General features: G+C 38.1%; 1 protein-coding gene across 2 annotated transcripts in view; it reads right to left on the bottom strand.

The window, feature by feature from the left end:
- EPM2A (EPM2A glucan phosphatase, laforin) overlaps positions 1 to 24715 on the bottom strand; it is a gene marked incomplete at its 5' end in the record, with an annotated part of 114157 nt that overhangs the window by 69215 nt on the left and 20227 nt on the right. For both annotated transcript variants that reach the window (XM_080805670.1, XM_080805671.1), the window contains one exon: positions 919 to 1093. In XM_080805670.1, the coding sequence (XP_080661796.1) occupies positions 919 to 1093 (175 nt within the window). The remainder of the gene's footprint in view (positions 1 to 918; positions 1094 to 24715) is intronic.

The following is a 24715-nucleotide window of genomic DNA, read 5'->3' as shown; positions in this document are numbered from 1 at the left end:
AGAGAGAGAGGGAAGCAGGCTCCCCACTGAGCAGAGAGCCCGATGCAGGACTCAATCCCAGGACCCTGAGATCACGACCTGAGCCGAAGGCAGCGGCCCAACCCACTGAGCCACCCAGGTGCCCCATAAATAGAGTTTTTATGAAGTTAAATAACAAGAGAATTTTTTTAATGAGCTGGCAGGAAGTGGGAGTGGGGAAAGAAGACAAGTATAAGTGAAATTAATATCTCTCATGCCACAGTTAGGAAACAATAGCGATTTTTAAATTGATACATTAACAAATAAAGTGTATGGATATTATTTAAGACTTGGAATTAAACTCCAGAAAAACTAACCATAAAATCATTGGAAATAATTACTTCCGATGAGTGGTAATGAAGGTGAGTGTACTGAATCTTACTTTTCAGTTAGCATCCTTGTCAGTGTTTGAATTTTTATTATGGCACATATTGCTGGCATAGCAATTATACAAACAAATAAAAATAAATATATTACTAAATAACAGAGCAAATGATCACATCTAAGCTAGTTTTATGTCTATATTTTCACACATTTACCTCCATAAAAGTTTATAAAGAGATACCAGTTTTTGCTTCAATGTTGTTCAGTAGCATAAGAGATAAATGCTGACCTAGGAACCACTATGAAAGTACAAAGACTGGCTAAGTACAATCCGGTCAAAATATGTGGATGCCAGAGAGTATAATTAGTAAAAGAATTTTATACAAAGGATCCTTCACATTTAGAATCAGAAAAGCTCACACAGTAATTCACTATAATTCATCTCCTTAAAGTACTGCGGGCCTATATGCCCCTCCAAAGGGAGATACTGCTGTTTTCAACACAGTTAACACTTCCATTGTCCTAATACTACCTCGTGTCCTATTTCTATGCTTATGAACATGGCACTATTTTTACCTTGAATAATGCATGGCTTGGTGGCCTGCAATATTAAAATAGAAGTCTGTGGTGTGCTTCATCTCATTGGTGTGCCCAGTGGCCTCAATCCAGTGTCCTATTGGGAGACAATAAACACCATCCACCAAGTTGTTTTCATTATAGGTATAGCAACGGTCATGGTGAGGTCCACTGCCTGGAATAAGAAGAAATGACAAACAGAGCAATTAAATCAATGTTTTCCTTAAACAGCCACAGAGTAGCTGATGCAAAATTAATAATAAGAAGAAAATAAATACAAAGTTGCTTAATACACACATTTCAGTATGAACAAAAATAGACTAGAGGGGAAAAACAGAAGAAATTTGTAATTACATACAAATTTCATAGCGTTCTGTGCTCTCTTTGAATACATGCATATTTCCAAGAGCATACTAACTCTCAGAGTTTAATGGTACCTCTCAGTGCCCTAACTACCCGTTGTGAGTCATTTTGCAGCCTTTTTATCTTTTTGGTATGCAAATTCATAACTAAAATCTGTAATAAAAAAGAATTAGTAATAAAGTGTTTTAGTATCAGCTCAAACAACAAATGAATTTTTAAAATAAATACATTAATAAATAATAAAACAAATTGATCACATCCAACCTAGTCTGCATGTAAATCAGTGGTTAGTACTATTTTCAGATGGGAAATTATCATAAAGATTAGCTATGTTGCCCAAGGTCACAAAACTAGTAAGTGCCAAGCTAGTAGCAAACTGATACCCCTAGATCCCCATCTTTCGGGCACCTGATACCTTCATGTTGTTTTCTGCCTGCTTCACAACCACTAGCACACACCATCCTCCCTCCATGGAGTGAACCAAAAGAGACAGAGATGGAAGAATATGTCTCTGAAAACACTATTTGCCTAGATCACATTCTGCCCAGTATCCACTACACTAGTAAACAGATCCTTTACTTCTATGAAATTATAATTCATACATTATTTCTATTTGCCCTTCTTATGTGACCACTTCATTTCAAATCATTCCTTTCCTTAAACTACCTAATTTTCATATACTGTCTTCAAAACAAAAAAAGTATAAGCAAAATAAAAATAGGAATAAGTTACATTTGTTACAAATACAAAAATCAGACTCATTTGTTCCTTGATCTATCTTATAGAATATTTTACCTAAAGTTATTTGGCATAAAATCTCAAAAACAAAAAAATCTTTAAGTCATTGGGCCATTCTTTAGGATATAACTCCCTTGCATCAGGTAGGAGGTACAAGATGGTTCCCTTAACAAATCATCACTGATCCTCCTAGATCAGACTTCTCTTTTTCTCTTGATGGCTACAAGGCACTACACCAAGTGGTCTTTTACCCTTGATATATTAAATATCAATGATGATGAAAACCAAACTGTACTAGCAACCCCACTTCTAGAAACATATCAAATAGAAATATAACAAGAATAGAAAAGATACATAGAGATGCATGTGTGAATAATACTCTTTTAATAGCACACACTCTAAACTATATAAGTTCATCTATTCATTTTTCCACAAATACTTATTAAATGCCAACTACATGATCTACACTGTGCTAAGTCACGTTAAGGATTTGGGTATTTTCCATAGGAACAACAAAAAAAAATGAAATATTTTAAGTAGGCAGGTAACATCACCAAATTTTTATTTTAAAAGTATCTCTCTGGTTACAGAGTAAAAATTTAATTCAAATGCAATGAGATTAAAGCAAAAAGTCCATTTAAGAAACTACTGCTCTAGCCCAGGCAGGAGATGATGAAAGCCTGGAGGCAGAAGTGGAAAAGAGTGGGCAGATTCAGGAAGGAAAAACCACAGGGCATGGTGATTAACTGGATATGGGAGGTGAAGGAGAAAGGGAGGCAACAATGACTCTAGGCTTCTGGCAAATATAACTCAATATATGGTGGTATCATTCACTAAGATGTGAAATCTGTAAAACATTGGAAGGGAAGATCACCAGTCTAGTTTTTGGACTTGAAGTGCCATTTAGATACAAAAAGAGATATTAAGTACAGAGTCGGCATTATCAGTTTGACACTCAGACCAGAGATCTGAAGTAGAAAAACAAATTTATGAGTCATCTAAGTGTAAATGGCAATTGAGGCAAGGCTATATAGATGAGTCACAAAGAAAAACAATAGTGATATAGAAGGAAAGGTTTCTAGAACCAAGTCTAAAAGCATCCCAATATTTAATACCTGGATAAAGAAGGATGAGCTTACAGAGAACACATAGCATGCAAGAGACAGGGAGTGCAAGCAAGAAGAGGAGCAGAGAATGAGGGGGAGAGAGAGAGAAACCTAAGCAGACTCCATGCTGAGCACAGAGCCTATTGGTGGGGGGAATGAGGGGAAGGGGGGTTGATCTCACAACCCTGAGATCATGACCTGAGACAAAACCAAAAATTGGACACTTAACAAACTGAGCCACCCAGGTGCCCCAAGATGTATGACAATTTATATGTTACAACTTAAATAAATACAATTACTGAGGAGTTCAAATATACATAAATGACAATGTTCAAGAAAATTATTTACATAACATCAACTTCCTAAGAATTCTTCATTCCTAGAATTAGTTTTTTGAATTACTCATTTTTACACATACATGTTTTAGGAGAAGTAACAAAACACTTACATTTCTTTCAGCCAGGGAAGTGTCAGTGGAGGCCAAATGGAGAACTGGAACTCCCACCCCACTCAGTAGTAATAAAGTCAATCTCTTCAGTTGTCAATGGGTGGGGAACCTGAGTAATGAGGTACCCCCACCCTCCCACTGGAGCAGTGCTAGGGGAATTCAGTTAAATCAGAAGATCTGAATAAGATCCAGGGTCACATCATATAATACTCAACATGTCCAGGTTTCAAATCCTTATATCAAAAATCACAAAGATCTCAAACTGAATAAAAATTAAAAATGCTTACAAGATGCCAACATCAAGATGACAGAGATGTTAGAATTATCTGAAAAAGATGTTTAAAAAAATGAACCAAGTGTATGATGTCTGGAAGAAACTTACTTCAAATTATAGGCAGGTGGAAAGTAAAAGTGTAGAAAAAGATACACCATGCAAACATTAATCAAAAGAAAGAACAAGTGGTTATGTTAATATCATATTAAGTAGAACCTTCAGAGCAAAGATTACTAGAAATAGAAAGGGAAATTATATGATGTTTAAAGTATTAATCTATCAAGAAGCTGTAAGAATTCTAAATGTATACATAACCAAAAATTGAGCTGCAAATATATGAAACTAAAAACTAAGACAACTGAATGGAGAAAAGACAAATCTAGAATTATAGTTGGAAATTTAAACACCTCTTTCTCAAAACCTGATAGAACAACTAGACAAAAAATCAGCAAAGAATAAAATAACTCAACATCACTATCAACAAAGGGAATCTAGTTGACAATTACAGAACACATTACCCAACAATAGCCGAACGCACATTTTCAAGTGTGCACAGAACATATACCAAGCTAAATCATATCCTGGACCATAAGACAATATCAAAACTTTAAAATTAAATCACAGAAAGTGTTTTCTCTAACCTCAATGGAATCAAACTAGAAATCAATAACAGATAATGGGAAAATTTTCAAACACTTGGAAACTAATATACATACTACTAAATAATCTATGGGTCAAAAAGGAAGTCTCAAAGTTATTAAAAATACACTGCAATGAATGAAAATCAAAATAATATGTATCAAAATATGTGGGACACAGCTAAAGCAGTGTTGTGAGGGAAATTTATAGTATTAAATACATACAGTAAAAATAGGAAAGTTTCAAATCAATCTAAGCTCCACTTCAAGAAATTAGAAAAAGGAAAGCAAAAGAAATTGAAGACAAAAAGAAGGAATAAAGAGTGAAAACAAATGAAACTAAAAACAGAAAAACATTAAAGAAAATCAAGAAACAAAGAGCTGGTTTTTTTAAAAGATCATTAAAACTGGCAAACCTCTAACAAGACTGGCAAAGAAGAGTGAGAAAAGGCAGTTGTTAGAAGTAATATGGAAAGATCCTGTGTAGCTTTCCATATCACGTCTAACAACTCCATGTGAATATACAATTACCTCAAAGTAATAAGTTTAATAAACAAATAAAACTTAGGTGCTTGTTATGTTTTGTTTTTTCCAAATAGACTGGAAATTTTTTAAGTTTCTAATTCACTTTCTATTCAGTAAGACTGGCCTAAGAGTACAATATATATAACACGTTATTTAATACCACAGTGATCATTTATGCCTAGAAGCTCAGTTAACATTTCCAGGTCTCATCTACTTTATGAAAGGGCCAGCTGGCTACGCTGTGAGAAGCCCAGATATGGACCCTCAACTCTATGGTCAAATAAGCAGGAAACAATATACAGTGGAAAAAAGAGTCTCTTCAATAAATGGTGCTGGGAAAATTGGACAGCTATGTTTAGAAGAATGGAACTCAACCATTCTCTTACACCATACACAAAGATAAACTCGAAATGGATAAAAGACCTCAACATGAGACAGGAATCCATCAGAATCATAGAAGAGAACATAGGCAGTAACCTCTTCAATACTAGCCACAGCAACTTCTTTCAAGATATGTCTCCAAAGGCAAAGGAAACAAAAGTGAAAATGAATTTTTGGGACTTCATCAAGATCAAAAGTTTCGGCACAGCAAAGGAAACAGTCAACAGAACTGAGAGGCAACACACGGAATGGGAGAAGATATTTGCAAATGACACTAGAGACAAAGGGCTGATATCCAAGATCTATAAAGAACTCCACAAACGTGGCACACCCAGGTGGCTCAGTGGGTTAAGCCTCTACCTTCGGCTCAGGTCATGATCCCAGAGTCCTGTAATCGAGCCCAGCATCGGGCTCTCTGCTCAGCAGGCAGCCTGCTTCCCCCTGCCCCCTCCGACTGCCTCTCTGCCTACTTGTGACCTCTGTCAAAGAAATAAATAAAATCTTAAAAAAAAAAAAAAAAGAACTCCTCAAACTCAACACACACAAAATAGATAATCATGTCAAAAAATAGGCAGAAGACATGAACAGACACTTCTCCAAAGACATACAAATGGCTAACAGACACATGAAAAAATGTTCATCGTCATTAGCCATCAGGGAGACTCAAATCAAAACCACACTGAGATACCACCTTACACCAGTTAGAATGGCCAAAATTAACAAGACAGGAAACAAGTGTTGGAGAGGATGTGGAGAAAGGGAAGCCCTCTTACACTTGGCGGGAATGCAAGTTGGTGCAGCTACTTTGGAAAACAGTGTGGAGATGTCTTAAGAAATTAAAAATAGAGCTATGCTGGGACCCTACAATTGCACTACTGGGTATTTACCCCAAAGATACAGGTGTAGTGAAAAGAAGGGCCATCTATACCCCAATGTTCATAGCAGCAATGGCCACAGTTGCCAAACTGTGGAAAGAACTATGATGCCTTTCAACGACAAATGGATAGAGAAGATATGGTCCGTATATACAATGGAGTATTATGCCTCCATCAGAAAGGATAAATACCCAACTTTTGTATCGACATGGACAGGACTGGAGGAGATTATGCTGAGTGATATAAGTCAAGCAGAGAGAGTCAATTATCTTATGGTTTCACTTACTTGTGGAACATAAGGAATAACCCGGAGGACATTAGGAGAAGGAAAGGAAAAGTGAATTGTGGCAAATCAGAGGGGGAGATGAACCAGGAGAGACTGTGGACTCTGAGAAACAAACTGAGGGTTTTGGGGGGGGGGGGGGGTTGGGTGAGCCTAGTGGTGGGTATTATGGAGGGCACGCATTGCATGGAGCACTGGGTGTGGTGCATAAACAATGAATTTTGGAACACCGAAAAAAAAATAAATTTAAATTAAATAATTTAAAAAAGAAGCTTAAAGGAGTAACCTTTGTGGCAGGGGAATAGGTGGGGGAGGAGAGGAGGCAGAAGTGAATTAACTGTCCAGATTGGAGCTGGCCATTGCCAATTATTCATTAGCATTAATTTAAAATAAATAAAAAGCTCGCTAAGGTAGAATAAACTAATCTGTTATTGGCAGAAAAGTGGAAATGGATTGATTTAACTAACAATAAACACCTCTTTCCATAAAGCAAATTTGGCCATCATGTTATTTGTTCATCAAGGCAATATAGCTAAGTTAAAATAAAGTATATAAATGTCAAAGAATAAGAGGCCTGCTTCCTGACACTCCAAAAAAAAAAAAAAAAAAAACCAGAGAAGTAAGATGCCTCAGAATTTAAAACCTTAACCAACACATTATTTCAAATAGTTCTACAAGTTTGAAAGTTCAGGCTAAAAGAAGTATATTTTTTACAAAATCAGAAGGTTTTTTAAAATTTTGATTTTATTTTATTTTATTTCAATGTTCCAAAATTCATTGTTTATGCACCACAGCCAGTGCTCTATGCAATTTATGCCCTCCTTAATACTCATCACCAGGCTCACCCTACTCCCCCAACCCATCTCCCCTCCAAAACCCTCAGTTTGTTTCTCAGAAGTTTTCAAGTTATACTGCATAAGCAAAATCTATTGGATAGTGCAGTCCACTTAAAATTAAAATTCTAATTATTATTCATGATATTTTACTTGAATCAATCCTCATGATATTTTATTTGAATCAATCCAAACTAATTTGGAGTTTAATTAGTTTGAAGTTTTTATTTCTAGCACATGAACATAAAATCTGAACCTAACACATTAATCTCTAATTTTAGCTAGTAACTCACCCAAATCAAATTTCTCATGCCCCATTTATTACTACCTCAGAAGCTACTGGTGCATTAAGTTGTACAAACATGGTATAATCATTACCAACTCTTTGGCATTTTGATATTCTGTTCCAGTGGCAAAAAGCAAAATAAGGGGCACCTGGGTGGCTCAGTGGGTTAAAGCCTCTGCTTTTGGCTCAGGTCATGATCCCAGGGTCCTGGGATCGAGCCCCACATTGGGCTCTCTGCTCAGAGGGGAGCCTGTTTCCCTTCCTCTCTCTCTGCCTGCTCTCTGCCTACTTGTGATCTCTGTTTGTCGAATAAATAAATAAAATCTTTAAAAAAAAAGCAAAATAAAATAAAACATAGAAAAATTCTTTTTGCTCAACCAACTGCCTTTCTAAAAGAGTGGATCCTGTTCGAGTTGAGCACTTTGATAAATTGCAATATGCAATGGTAGAAAAAAGCTGAGTTTGGGGCTGGGGACGGGAGACAGCTGAACTGGTTTGTAGACTAGGGGACTCAGAGGCAATCAAGGAAGGAGAGGATGGGGGGAAAGGATGTTGAGATTCAGAAGGAAAGGTAAGATGGAGAAAGAGGAAAGAGAAGAGAGGATTCAGGTAGTAATAAACTACAAAAGGTGAAACAAATAATTAAAACAAGCTGGTCAGGAAAACAACAAAGAGCAGGTAAAGGCAAACATTTCAATATTTAATTTGACGCTGTCTGTCCTTCTGTTATTTCCTCTCTCCTCCTCTTCCCCACCTGCCAATATAACCTACTACACTCACACAAATTTCTTGTGTGGAGAGAGAGAAGACAGTCCACTAATAAAAATTTATTTAAAAACCCGATTCCTTGCCTATGTTGACTTGATGTAGAACAAGCAGGGCAGAAGCAAGAAAGCAAAGTCAAGGACGACCATGAGGATGTAAACCTTTGTTGCTTACACAGGCATCTTAGGTTCCAATCTCCCAAATCTACAGGAATAGGGACTAATTACATATATATAGTAGAATAAAGAGAATATATATATGAATACATACATATGAATACATATATATTCTACACATACACAACGGAATGAAGTGTTAAGAAATAAAACAATGAGCTCTAATAAGAAAATAACCAATGCAAGACTTACATAGAACATTTTCATTTACAAGATTTTTATCTTATTTCCTTAAAGAAATGCACAAATCTTAATTGAAAAATGTAAGTAGACAACACTTCCTGCTAATGGTAAAAGCAATGTTATTTGGCTAATGAAAACTAGGAAATCATTGACCACACGAGGATATGAAGGAAATTCTATACTAACTCAGACAGGTGGACAAAGCCCCATTCCTGTGTAACAGTACTGCATTAAGATAGGTTTATATAGTTAAGAGTGCTATGGCTACAGTTAGAACTGAAATAACTCCTAAGAAAAATCCAGTACAAAGTAACCCAACAAACTTGAGAAGAGCTCTGAGGGATTTGGTTAAAAATAATAGTAACTACAAACACAAATAGGTGGCCCACTTAGCAATGACAAAAACAGGAATTGGACTTCGAGATAACAAGGATTTTCTACGGTAGATATGAAAATATTACTTGTGAAGGAGGATAGAGTTTAGAGCATCCAGGGGGAAAACATCAAAAGTGACAAGGTGATTAAGGTAATGAACCAAACACCTGGCTCAGGTGTGTGTATGTGTACATATGCGCAAGTGCATGTGTATGCACTTGTATATATATGCGTGTGTATCTGTGTGATTGTCTTTCCAATAAGTAGACTTATTGATAAATGGTGATTGCTATTTTTATGGCAAATAAGTTGAAATGTGGGATACGTAAACATCATCCCTTCAGTACATCTGGACACAGAAACTTATCTAACTCTTTTAGTCAAAAACGAGCCACTCAGCCTAAGACAATTACTTGACGGAATTCCAAGTCAGCAGGCTCATACCTTTGTACATAATAGGCCTGGCCTCTTTTGTTCTCATTAATAACCAGACTTAAGATCATTCAAAATCTGTGAGAATGCCTCAAATTCTATGAGATGATCAACAAAAGTCCTTGAGACAGTTGTTTGGTACGTAGGTATGATGTGTTGGTCTTCTCAAAGGTGAGCTTGTTGTGTGCAGCAGGAATGATTAATAAAGCTTAACCTTGGACCCACTCTCTGCCAAGCCTCCAGAGGAGATCTTTTAAGTAAAACTCCTAGAATAATCTTGATCGGTTCCAGCTAAGAATTTTAAGAGGAAAAAAAAAAAAAATCAACGGCTGCCAACCATAGAGAAAACATTAGAAGTGGAAATTAGGGGAAATTTCCATGATTACAGAAAAGATATGAGTGAAATGGAAGCTTATATTAAGTTAGGTTGAAAACATATAAGGGGGGGGAAGAACTTACATAAAAAGAAAAATTTAATAGTTCTTTTCTTAAAAGATTTACTAATATATAATATCTCCATTGTTATGAACTAAATTATGTTTCCCCCAAATTTATACATTGAGGCTCTAAACCCAATGTGGATTATACCTAGAAATAGGGCCTTTAGGGAGGTAAAATCAGAAGGGTGAGGCCTAATCCAATAGGACTGGTGTCTACAAAAAGGGGAAGGGACACGAAAGCTGTCTCTCCATGCAGGCCAAGATGAAAAACCGCATGAGGACACAGTGAGAAGGCAGCAATCGGCAAGCCTGAAAGACTTCTCACCAGAAAACAAAGTTGATGGCTCTCTGATCTGGGATGTCCTGCTTCCAGAACTGTGCGAAAATAAATATTTGTCATATGTCACCAGTCTATAATATTTTGCTGTAGCAGCCCAAGCAGACTAATGTGCTCATACACACTTGAAATATTCTAGAGTTTAATCCAGTTCATATTCAAGTATTACTGAGAACTTATGTACCAGTGCTGTGGTAGAGGGAAGTTGACAAATGAAATTTAAAACACGATTCCCACCATGAATCAACCTGTTTTCATTAGACAAAGATTACATAAAGCAATCAGTGAATGAAATAAAGCTGCTTTGAATGATGAAAATAACTGTAAAACCATACGATAAAATACTAACACATAAACAGAATATTCAAGAATGGCAAATAGGCTTCCTTTCCAATGCCATTTTCAACATATGGTGACTGATATTATGTTGAAATGTACTGTAAGGAGCAACTGGCTCACTAGGAAAGAAAACTATGATAGATTTATAATGTGTCCATGGATGTAGAAGACTGAAAACCAAGGATGGCAGGATCAGTGTGAGCCACGGTTTCCAAGACAGGATCTGTGACGGAGGTGACGGCTCTCAAGGTGCGACTGACAACAGGGTATGCTAATACATAACAGAGGGCACAGCAACATATGAATGAGTATGATTCAAAGCAGGAAATAGATAATAGCAACAAATCCGTCTGTTCCAGTAGGTAGAGTGACAACCTAATATAGAGTCATTGTGGGTTTATATTACTTACCAAATTCTAAAGCGAGCACTGTAAAACAACTGACTTACAAAAGCAGAGAACAGAGTTACTAGTTTTTTAGCCATTATTTAAGAAGTCAGATTTTTTTTTAATGTGGAAGATTCATATTAATTAATGATTCATGATGATACCCACGTCTCAAAATGGTAGGCATCTCAGGGATTGAAGCTTTACTGGAAAAGGATCCCAAACAATGACATAATCAGGAAATTAGACTTCCATTTAAAATTAAATGCAGGGCACCAGGGTGCCTCAGTTGGTTAAGGGACTGCTTTCAGCTCAGGTCATGATCCTGGAGTCCTGTAATTAAGTCCTACATCAGGCTTCGCAGGCTCTACAAGGAGCCTGTTTCTCCCTCTCCGTCTGCCTGCCACTCCCCCCCACCCCCGGCCCCATGCGTGCTCGCTCACTCTCTCTCTGTCAAATAAATAAATAAAATCTTCAAAAATAAATAAATACAATTAAATACAGTAACAGAGCTCTCCTTATACAAGTTTTAGAGAAAATCTAAAACTCAGATTGTTCTTACTAAGCTTGACTCAAAGCACCAAGACTGAATTATTAATAATTCATTCAATATGATGATAGTCAACAGGAAAGCCAAAAGATCTGACCATCTAATTTGAAGGGATCAAATCTTTTTTTGTAGCTAACTATGCCATGACTCAAGGGATTAAACAAGAAGATCAGCATATTAAGATGTTTCATCTCTGCATAATCGGATGTATTTGCTGGATACTGCATTTCCTTTCTACGTCACATGCAGAGATGTTTATTCATGTGTTTAATAAATTTTTGTTTAATTGCTCAAATAATTTTTAATGTTGATTTTCCCACTGTCATTTAAACAATTTTTATGGTAGTGTCTAGACTTTTGTTGTTTTATATGGGCAGGTCAATTGTTCTCTCCATAGCACTCTCCGAATTGACTAGAAATTTCACTGTGTTTCATCGTCTGAACACAAATCCAAGTCACACTCTAAAAATAGATAAAGCATCTATATTAATAGTAGACTCACTATATGAGGAAAATGCTTCCAATCAGATTTCACTACTTCATTTTTCATACCTTCACGCCCACTACAAAAGCTCCCATGTCACCCATCTTTGCATACTTTAAGCCAAACAATGCAGAGGCAGAAGGTGATAGATAACTTTCCCTAGCCGCCATATCGCAAGAGTGTGAACATTTAGATGCAGAGAACACAAAATAATCCTATTTATCCCAGGAACTCTGAAGAAGGTTGAGGATTATTTACCTTTTAATTCCTTCCTAACCAGCAGACACACATTTCGGCAGTTTCATAGTAAGCAAATGTTTTGGCATAAAATCTCTCTTCAATTAAGATTTTCTAGAATGTGAAACAAATGGTCTAATAAAATATTCCCTTGAACTGACCTAGTTCTGAAGTGAAACCATCTCTAATGGCTTTATGACTTGGTTTCTTCCGCAGCACAAATATTTTATGATATGATAGAGGTAATGCAAACATCATGCAGGCACTACTCTAGTTACTGGGGAAAAACTAGAAATGCATAGCTAATTGAAAAGGAGAACAGAGTGGTCAGATATCATTTTTAAAGACTAAATTGTTTCTGAAACTGAAAAGCCATATTGTTTTCAACCCTTTTAATGAGACACTATAGGCTGAAAAAAAAATAAAAGAGGCTCAATCAGAAAGATTATCTTATAGGTTACCAGAGCCATAAACTACATCTGTACAAGAAAAAGCTGAAGCAGGATTTTGCCTGTCTCAGGACTTTTTCTGATGCAAGCAACACAAAACCTGACCAACAGTGAGTTCAATGAATACAGGTCTATCTCTCACATAACCAGAAGTGTAAAGCCAGGCAGCCCAGAGCTGATGTAATACCAAGTGCTTTCCCAATGTCTGCTTTGCCATCCTTCACACATTGACCTTGTTGTCATACTTGTCATCTCCTGTTCAAAGGGTGACTCTAGGCATCATATTTGGACACTCCACTTCCTAGACATGAAAAAGGACGAAGAATCTCTGTTCCTCTTCATGAGAAAAGTGACAGCTTTCCTGGGAACCTCACCTAGAGGACTTCTTACATCTCATTAGCCAGAACTAGGTGACACAGCTATCCTTAGACCAAGCGCTAGCCTGAGGTAATAGAGCATCACACAGATTAAAGCAATAATGATCCATCTCCAGTGCTACCACAACAAATCAGGATTCTGTTAGACAAGGAAAGGGAGGGGGAAATAAATGCTAATTAGGCCACTGAAGGTGATTATGATGGGTCTGAGCATGTCATCTTTCTCCAGCAAACCATTTTAGAGGAAAAACCGTATTCTTTAGGTATCAAGGCTCTACTTGATTTCATTCAAAAGTTCTCAATGCATTAAATGTGAATTGTAAAGTACTTTTAAATAAATCAACAATAAAACAAAAAGCATTTTTTAAAATTTTTTATGTATTTATTTATAGCGAGAGAAAAAAAAAAAAAACACAAGGGGGGAGGGTGGCAGCAGAGGGAGAAGCAGGCTCCCTGCTGAGAAAAGAGTCAGATGCAGGACTTGATTGCAGGACCCTGGGATCATGACCTGAGATGAAGGCAGACGCTTAACCAACCCAGGTGCCCCTAAAAGCATTTTTTAAGACATGTATTTATTTATTTGAGAGAGAGAGAGAGAGAGTGTGTGTGTGTGTGTGTGTGTGCGCGCGGGAGTGTGGGGAGGGGCAGTGGGAAAGGTTGAGAAACCCAAGGGACTCCCCTCTAAGCACAGAGCCCAACTCAGGCTTGATCTCCTGACCCTGAGATCATGAGCATAGCCAAAACCCAAGAGTCAGATGCTTAATCAACTGAGCCACCCAGGTGCCCCAAAACTAAAAGCATTTTAATGTACTTTACACTCTTGAAAATTGCTGAAAAGTCAGAGAGAGAACAGATTATTCATCTAGTTTCTGGTATGTTTGGTTTGTAGAACCTCTTTACTATACAGAAAATCTCCTCCTTCCATTTCTAGCCATAAACCTCCCCCATGCCTCTACTTCCAATTTTCCTGTGGACTGCCCTGCCATCATCTCTTATAACCTTATCATTGCCCTGACCAGACCTGTCCTCACCAAATATACCCTCCTTCAGTATTTATTCTTCAGAGCACTACAATTTGACATCAGCCCTCAATACTCCCCCCCAAAAAACTTGAAATGAAGTCATCTCCTGCCAGATTCATTTTTCATCTTTCTTTACCTGCCTGCGGCATTTAAAGATTGTGGCCACTCTCTGTTAAATCTTTCCCCTGCTGGCTTCATAATACTCCCCTTCCAGAAGGCAGTCTAGTCGAGCGATTAAATGCAGGGGCTCATGATCCAGACTGGGAGTCCATTCCAAGCTTTACTACTTACTATAAAAAGTAATGATAAATTCATTTAAGCAATGTGTGCCTCCATTGTCTCATTTCTGAAAAAGGAATCCTGGTACTATCTACTTCACAGGGTTGGTGTGAGGGAAGTCTATTAGATAATCCATTTAAAGGATTTAACGGAGGACCTGCCACAGCTGGTGTTCAGTAAGAGCTCTTAACTACTATTATTCCTCTCTTATCTCTCTCTCCGTCCTTCTTGTCTGTTTGCAAACTGTACACTGACTTACAGAACAGGTATATCCCAAATATACTCAAGCTCAAATTGTTTCAACAACAGCTTTGTTCAGACCTGTATGTTTCAAGACAAGACTACAATAACAGTAACTCCACATGGGCTCATGTTCCAAAGACAAGGTCCCTGATTTTACTGGCAACTTCCCTACTTAAAAAATTCCGACCAATTTCTGCTCAAACCACACCAGCTTCTCCCTAAAACCAAAACTAATTGAAGTTCCCAAATCTTTTTACTTGAATTGTTCTCAAGGCAAATTTTTCTAGTTCTCCATTTTTATGCAATGCCTTATCGACACAAATATAAGACCTGACTTTTATTTTCTTTTTGGTTTATTCCTACTTCAGGGCCCTCATATTTCGAATACTGCTTCTCTCAGACACAACTGCCACTATCTCTCCCAGTTATCTTTCTTTTTAAGATTTTATTTATTTATTTGACAGAGAGAGATCGCAAGTAGGCAGAAAGGCAGGCAGAGAGAGAGGAGGAAGCAGGATCCCTGCTGAGCAGAGAGCCCGATGCGGGGCACGATCCCAGGACCCTGAGATCATGACCTGGGCCGAAGGCAGAGGCTTAACCCTCTGAGCCACCCAGGCGCCCTCTCCCAGTTATCTCTTATCAGGAAATTTGAAAGCATGCTTCCTAAATTACTGATAAAAACATTCAGCAGGAAAGGATCTAGAATAAAGTGACTTGTAAAAAGCCACTGGCTCTCACCCTCATGTTCTACGGGTTCATCAATCTAGGCACATTAGGCTCAGTTGTTCAACTTGCATGCATCCACCTAACTAATCTATCAGCCAGACGTCACTTTCTAATTTGTGGACAAAAACATTGGGAGATTTTTCTAAAATTCTTTACTGAAACCAAGATACACTATTCCTCCATTTTTCCTTTTACCCAAATCAGTATTGTTATTCGATGAGGTTAAGACTTCAAAAGCAAATTTACAGGTACTTAAAAATATGTAATTATGGTGAAATATCAGGGTTCTTTTTTACTTTTTGTGGATCATAAGTCCCTTTGAGAATCAGTGCAAGGCTATAGATACTCTTCCTCAAAAAAATAGTTTAAATGCTCATGCACCTGGGTGGCTCAGTGGATTGGGTGTCTGGCTTCGGCTCGGGTCATGGTCCCAGAGTCCTGGGATTTAGCCCAACATCAGGCTCTCTGCTCAGTGGGAAGTCTGCTTCTCCCTCTGCCCCTCATCTCGCCTGTGCTCTCTCTCTCTCAAATAAATAAAATCTTTAAAAAAAAATGCTCACGCACACAGTGCATACAGCTTATCATTATTATGTATACCAGAAAAAAGGAATTGTGCTTTATAATTACGGCTGCCAGAGAAAGAGATGAAATTTTCATTAACATATCAATTCAAGTTTAGACAACCATCTTTTTTTTTTTATTCTTTTTCCCTCCCTGAAAACAGCAAAGACTTACTTGGCACAAAATTAGAATTTGCTATCAAATGTCACCATTTAAAAATGAAGATTTCTCTATCTACATCAAGTCTTATAAACAGCCTAATTTTTTCAAAGTAGCTACTTTCTCTTGTATAGAATGTAGTAATTTTGGCCATCTAAAAATCACATCAATGGTGTCCTTACAAGTGAAAACTAGCATTCCGTTATGTTGCTAAAAATTTTTTTATTTTTTCCAGGCTACAGGACAAGACGACTCTGGTAGACCTAAGCTACCACTTACATTGAAGCCTCAATATTAACAGAAATCAGCAAGGAATCACTTGCCAAGCTTTATAAGGATAATTTGTCTTATTTAACTCATCTTATAGAATTAATTCTCTAAAAAATTCTGGCACAGTTAACTGATACGGAACCATGACAAAGTGGTCCTCAAACATATCACAGACATCAAAAGAATCAGCACAGACAATTGGGGGCAGGGGGGGGGGGCTCCCAGCAAGCAGTGGAGCAACGGAGCACAAAATCAGGACTTCTAAAAGTCTGCTCCACTGAGGGACATCACTCCAGAGGCTAAACCGGGGTGAAGCCCACCACGCGGGGTCAGCATGGCCCCAGGTCCCGTGGGGTCACAGAAGAATCAGGGGTGTCTGAGTGTCACAGAGTTCACAGGTATTAGAGTGGGGAAGCCAGCTACAGAGACAGAGCCGAGGAGTGAGCTCTCAACTCGGGGTTACCTTGAACCGTAATCTGTGGCACAGGCCACTGTTCTGTGAGTGGGCCCCCCACAAGATCCGGGGAGACACCCCCTGGAAGAGCTCAGGGATCTGCGGGGTTCGGAGACTCCAGGCAGAGTTGTGTGCCAGAGACAGAGATGCTTGTTCACAGGCTGGGTGAGCAAGGAGTGCGGCCAGAGGCCAGAGAGATGGGAGTGATTGAGCGCTTTTCTCTGAGGGTGCACTGAGGAGCGGCTCCCCGAGCTCTTGGCTCCTCCAGGCCAGAGATTGGGGACCCGCCATTTTCATTCCCGTCCTCTGGAACTCTATGGAAAGCGTTCAAGGAACAAAAGCTCCTGAAAGTGAACCAGAGCAGATTACTTAGCCTGGCCCCTGGTAAGGGCAGTGCAATTCCGCCTCGGGCAAAGACACTTGAGAATCACTACAACAGGCCCCTCCCCAAGAAGATCAACAAGAAATCCAGCCAAGACCAAGTTCACTTACCAAGGAGAACACCGGAATTCCAGAGGAGGAGAAAGCAAAGCATGGAATTCATGGCTTTCTCCCCATGATTCTTTAGTCTTGCAGTTAATTCATTTTTTTTTATTTTATTTTTTTCTTCTGCTAAATTTTTTTTAACTTTTACCCTTTCCTCTTTAACGTTTTTAACTAGTTTATCTTAACAATACCTTTCTTTTTTGAACCTTCATTATTATAGTCATATTTTATCCTTTTTTTTCTTTTTTATATTTTTTTCTTTATTTGTTTTCTTTTTTTAATTTTTTTTCCCTAAACTTCTTTTTACCCCCTTCCTCCCCCCCCCCCCCCCCCACGATTTGGGGTCTCTTCTGATTTGGTTAAAGCACATCTTCCTGGAGCCTTTGCCACCATTTTAGTATTTTATTTGCTCCTTCATATATTCTTATCTGGACAAAATGACAAGGCGGAAAAACTCACCACATAAAAAAGAACAAGAGGCAGTACTGAAGACTAGGGACCTAATCAATACAGACATTGGTAATATGTCAGATCTAGAGCTCAGCATGAGGATTCTCAAGGTTCTAGCCGGGCTCGAAAAAGGCATGGAAGATATTAGAGAAACCCTCTCCGGAGAGATAAAAGCCCTTTCTGGAGGATTAAAAGAATTAAAATCTAACCAAGTTGAAATCCAAAAAGCTATTAATGATGTGCAATCAAAAATGAAGGCTCTTACTGCTAGGATAAATGAGGCAGAAGAATCAATCAGTGATACGGAAAATCAAATGATAGAGAATAAAGAAGCTGACCAAAAGAGAGACAAACAAATACTGTACCATGAGGGGAGAATTCGAGAGATAAGTGACACCATAAGACGACACAACATTAGAATAATTGGGATTCCAGAAGAAGAAGAAAGAGAGAGGGGAGCAGAAGGTATATTGGAAACAATTATTGGAGAGAATTTCCCTAATATGGCAAAGGGAACGAGCATCAAAATCCAGGAGGTGCAGAGAACTCCCCTCAAAATCAATAAGAATAGGTCCACACCCCATCACCCAATAGTAAAATTTACAAGTCTTAGCGACAAAGAGAAAATCCTGAAAGCAGCCCGGGAAAAGAAGATTGTAACATACAATGGTAAAAATATTAGAATGGCAGCAGACTTATCCACAGAGACCTGGCAGGCCAGAAAGAACTGGCCTGATATATTCAGAGCACTAAATGAGAAAAACATGCAGCCAAGAACACTATATCCAGCTAGGCTATCATTGAAAATAGAAGGAGAGATCAAAAGCTTCCAGGACAAACAAAAACTGGAAGAATTTGCAAACACCAAACCAGCTCTACAGGAAATATTGAAAGGGGTCCTCTAAGCAAAGAGAGACCCTAAAAGTAGTAGATCAGAAAGGAACAGAGACAATATACAGTAACAGTCACCTTACAGGCAATACAATGGCACTAAATTCATATCTCTCAATAGTTACCTTGAATGTAAATGGGCTAAATGCCCCAATCAAAAGACAAAGGGCATCAGAATGGATAAAAAACAAAACCCATCAATATGCCCCCTACAAGAAACTCATTTTAGACCCAAAGACACCTCCAGATTTAAAGTGAGGGGATGGAAAACAATGTACCATGCTAATGGACATCAGAAGAAAGCTGGGGTGGCAATCCTTATATCAGATCAATTAGATTTTAAGCCAAAGACTATAATAAGAGATGAAGAAGGACACTATACCATACTCAAAGGGTCTGTCCAACAAGAAGACCTAACAATCTTAAATATCTATGCCCCTAACATGGGAGCAGCCAACTATATAAACCAATTAATAACAAAATCAAAGAAACACATCAACAATAATACAATAATAGTAGGGGACTTTAACACTCCCCTCACTGAAATTAACAGATCATCCAAGCAGAAGATCAACAAGGACATAAAGGCCTTAAATGACACACTGGACCAGAGGGACATCACAGATATACTCAGAACATTCCATCCCAAAGCAACAGAATACACATTCTTCTCTGGTGCACATGGAACATTCTCCAGAATAGATCACATCCTGGGTCACAAATCAGGTCTCAACCGGTATCAAAAGATTGGGATCATTCCCTGCATATTTTCAGACCACAATGCTCTGAAGCTAGAACTCAATCACAAGAGGAAATTTGGAAAGAACCCAAATACATGGAGACTAAAGAGCATCATTCTAAAGAATGAATGGGTCAACCAGGAAATTAAAGAAGAATTGAAAAAATTAATGGAAACAAATGATAATGAAAACACAACGGTTCAAAATCTGTGGGACACAGCAAAGGCAGTCCTGAGAAGAAAATATATAGTGATACAAGCCTTTCTCAAGAAACAAGAAAGGTCTCAAATACACAACCTAACCCTACACCTAAAGGAGCTGGAGAGAGAACAACAAAGAAAGCCTAAACCCAGCGGAAGAAGAGAAATCATAAAGATCAGAGCAGAAATCAATGAAATAGAAACTAAAAAAACAATAGAACAAATCAATGAAACTAGGAGCTGGTTCCTTGAAAGAATTAATAAGATTGATAAACCCCTGGCCAGACTTATCAAAAAGAAAAGAGAAAGGACCCAGATAAATAAAATCATGAATGAAAGAGGAGAGATCACAACCAACACCAAAGAAATACAAACAATTATAAGAACATACTATGAGCAACTCTATGCCAACAAATTTGACAATCTGGAAGAAATGGATGCATTCCTAGAGACATATAAACCACCAAAACTGAACCAGGAAGAAATAGGAAACCTGAACAGACCCATAACCAGTAAGGAGATTGAAACAGTCATCAAAAATCTCCAAACAAACAAAAGCCCAGGGCCGGACGACTTCTCAGGGGAATTCTACCAAACATTTAAAGAAGAATTAATTCCTATTCTCCTGAAACTGTTCCAAAAAATAGAAATGGAAGGAAAACTTCCAAACTCATTCTATGAGGCCAGCATCACCTTGATCTCAAAACCAGACAAGGATACCATCAAAAAAGAGAATTCCAGACCAATATCCTTGACGAACACAGATGTGAAAATTCTCACCAAAATACTGGCCAATAGGATCCAACAGTACATTAAAAGGATTATTCACCACGACCAAGTGGGATTTATTCCAGGGATGCAAGGTTGGTCAACATCTGCAAATCCATCAATGTGATACAATACATTAATAAAAGAAAGAACAAGAACCATATGATACTCTCAATAGATGCTGAAAAAGCATCTGACAAAGTACAGCATCCCTTCCCGATCAAAACTCTTCAAAGTGTACAGATAGAGGGCACATACCTCAATATTATCAAAGCCATCTATGAAAAACCCACTGCAAATATCATTCTGAATGGAGAAAAACTGAAAGCTTTTCTGCTAAGGTCAGGAACACGACAGGGATGTCCATTATCACCACTGCTATTCAACATAGTACTAGAAGTCCTAGCCTCAGCACTCAGACAACAAAAAGAAATTAAAGGCATCCAAATTGGCAAAGAAGAAGTCAAACTATCACTCTTTGCAGATTATATGATACTATATGTGGAAAACCCAAAAGACTCCACTCCAAAACTGCTGGAACTTGTACAGGAATTCAGGAAAGTGTCAGGATATAAAATCAATGCAGAGAAATCAGATGCATTTCTTTATACCTACAACAAGACAGAAGAAAGAGAAATTAAGGAGTCAATCCCATTTACAATTGCACCCAAAACCATAAGATACCCAGGAATAAACCTAACCAAAGAGGCAAAGAATCTATACTCAGAAAACTATAAAGTACTCCTGAAAGAAACTGAGGAAGACACAAAGAAATGGAAAAATGTTCCCTGCTCCTGGATTGGAAGAACAAATATCGTGAAACTGTCTATGCTACCTAAAGCAATCTACACATTTAATGCAATCCCTATCAAAAACCCATCCATTTTTTTCAAAGAAATGGAACAAATAATCCTAAAATTTATATGGAACCAGAAAAGACCTCGAATAGCCAAAGGAATTTTGAAAAAGAAAGCCAAAGTTGATGGCATCACAATTTCAGACTTCAAGCTCTATCACAAAGCTGTCATCATCAAGATGGTATGGTACTGGCACAAAAACAGACACATAGATCAATGGAACAGAATAGAGAGCCCAGAAATAGACCCTCAACTCTATGGTCAACTAATCTTCAACAAAGCAGGAAGGAATGTCCAATGGAAAAAAAGACAGCCTCTTCAACAAATGGTGCTGGGAAAATTGGACAGCCACATGCAGAAAAATGAAATTGGACTATTTCCTTACACCACACACAAAAATAGACTCAAAATGGATGAAGAACCTCAATGTGAGAAAGGAATCCATCAAAATCCTTGAGGAGAACACAGGCAGTAACCTCTTCGACCTCGGCCGCAGCAACTTCTTCCTAGGAACATCACCAAAGGCAAGGGAAACAAGGGCAAAAATGAACTCTTGGGATTTCATCAAGATCAAAAGCTTTTGCACAGCCAAGGAAACAGTCAACAAAACCAAAAGACAACTGACAGAATGGGAGAAGATATTTGCAAACGACATATCAGATAAAGGGCTAGTATCCAAAATCTATAAAGAGCTTGGCAAACTCAACACCCAAAGAACAAATAATCCAATCAAGAAATGGGCAGAGGACATGAACAGACATTTCTGCAAAGAAGACATCCAGATGGCCAACAGACACATGAAAAAGTGCTCCACATCACTCGGCATCAGGGAAATACAAATCAAAACCACAATGAGATACCACCTCACACCAGTCAGAATGGCTAAAATTAACAAGTCAGGAAATGACAGATGCTGGCCAGGATGTGGAGAAAGGAGAACTCTCCTACACAGTTGGTGGGAATGTAAGCTGATGCAACCACTCTGGAAAACAGCATGGAGGTTCCTCAAAAAGTTGAAAATAGAGCTACCTTATGACCCAGCAATTGCACTACTGGGTATTTACCCTAAAGATACAAACACAGTGATCCGAAGGGGCACGTGCACCCGAATGTTTATAGCAGCAATGTCCACAATAGCCAAGCTATGGAAAGAACCTAGATGTCCATCAACAGATGAATGGATCAAGAAGAAGTGGTACATATATACAATGGAATACTATGCAGCCATCAAAAGAAATGAAATCTTGCCATTTGCGACGACGTGGTTGGAACTAGAGGGTAGTATGCTTAGCGAAATAAGTTAATCAGAGAAAGACAACTATCCTATGATCTCCCTGATATGAGGAAATGGAGATGCAACGTAGGGGATTTGGGGAGTAGGAAAAGAATAAATGAAAGAAGATGGGATCGGGAGGAAGACAAACCATAAGAGACTCTTAATCTCGCAAAACAAACTGAGGGTTGCTGGGGGGAGGGGGGGGAAGGGTGGTGGGGTTATGGACATTGGGAGGGGGGTGTGCTGTGGTGAGTGCTGTGAAGTGTGTAAACCTGGCAATTCACACACCTATACCCCTGGGGCTAAAAATATATTATATGTTTATAAAAAAAATTTAAAAATTAAAAATTTTTTAAAAAAGAATCAGCACAACTATTTTATGATCTTATGATACATAGGATAAAATAAGCATCCATGGTATTATCAGTCAAAAATGTCTACATGAGTTTATTGAAAAAAATGATTGTGAAAGCATTCACCAAAAAAGCCAACGGCAAGATTTTTGTAGGTGATTTTTACTGGTTTTAATTACCTACATTAAAGTAATTTGCTTACATCTGAGCAAAATTAAGCTATCTAACACTTCTTCCAAATGAAGCAGAAGTTCTGGATAAACTGCTTGCTGTCTTAAAGTGATTATCTTCGCATTTATGTCATTAAATCTTTTTTAAACGGATGGTAACGTTTTCAGAATTGTTTTGGGAGTTAGGGAGTGCACAGGATGAGAAAGTGGAGAGATAAGGTTGGGAAAGAATGAGATTGTGATTTAAACCCTTTTCTTTGAGATTGTATACAAACTACAGAATTAGAGTAGAGTACAAGTGAAATACTGCCACCCAGTGGAATTATAAATAAAATCTCCAAATTTGGAAAGATGAGAATTTCCTATCAATTTTCAATTGGAATGAAAGAGCTTAATAATGTTCAAAGTACTTTCAAATATACTATTCATCAAAAATAAAATGCAGGGGTACAGATGGCAGAGGTGTGAGTTACATCTTTTCCAGAGTCTGAGGTTCTAATCAATTAAATGACTTGACAGAATCTTACGTGTATTTAGCAGCAAAGCAAGCACTGGAGCCCAAGGCTGCTGGCTCCCAGTTCACCGCTGCTTACACCAGGTAGCCCCTCCTAAAGAGCCTTTGACTACTCTCATCTAAACACTGTATTCAGAGAAGAGAAATCTGAGACTCAAAGATTATCAAGGCTTCTCCAACATTTCCAAGGGGTCTCCGGAACATAGCTTGATGCAGTACCCTACTGTCACGAAAATTCTTTGAAGACTTGTATTTTTCCTTTAAAAAAAATCCTGTGAGGGGTCGCCTGAGTGGCTTAGTTGTTAAGCATCTGCCTTCAGCTCAGGTCATGATCCCAGGGTCCTGGGATCAAGCCCTGCATCGGGCTCCCTGCTCAGTGGGGAGCCTGCTTCTCCCTCTTCCTCTGTCTGCCACTCCCCCAGCCTGTGCTCTCTCTCTCTCTCTGTGTCAAATAAATAAATAAAATCTAAAAAAATAAAAATTCCTGTGAGGTTTGTGTTCTATTATATATCATACAAATGTCTCCTTCAATTTGAAATAATGGGTTTTTTTTTTTCCCCTCAAATGTCTTTTTTAGAAAAAAAATGTTGCTTTAAGACAATGATACATTTCTATCCTGGTCTACAAACTCACAAGTCCAGAACCACATTGAAGATGGGAACACAAAGGGTATGAGTATACCAATTTGAGACACCTGTAAAGTGTCTTTCTCAAGTTCATTCATTCGTCAAGGATTTAATGAACACCTGCCAAATGTTAGGCATTGTTTCAGATCATAGGACATGTTATGATAATAAACAACTGAGTTATCAGGTGGCACAGAGGAGCAAAGGTTTACTTCTTGTCCACACTAGAGTGCACTGCAGACTGGCTAAGTAAGGGTCATTCCTCACATTTTCATCATCTTCAAGCTGTGACCATCAGTCAGAGCAGTCACTATTTGGAGTATCACTAGTAATCTCTTGGCAGAGAGAAAAGAGTGCAACAAATCAACAGGAAGTGACATACATCATTTCCTCTTACATATTATCGACCAAAATAAGCCGTATGACAAAGATATTCTTCTTCAACAGGGCAAAGAAGAATAATCCACCCACA

The sequence above is a fragment of the Martes martes genome, assembly GCF_963455335.1.
Source record: "Martes martes genome assembly, chromosome: 6".
NCBI classification, from domain to species: Eukaryota; Metazoa; Chordata; class Mammalia; order Carnivora; family Mustelidae; genus Martes; species Martes martes.
Note: the sequence above shows the minus strand (reverse complement) of the source record. Positions and strands in the feature narration are given on the sequence as shown.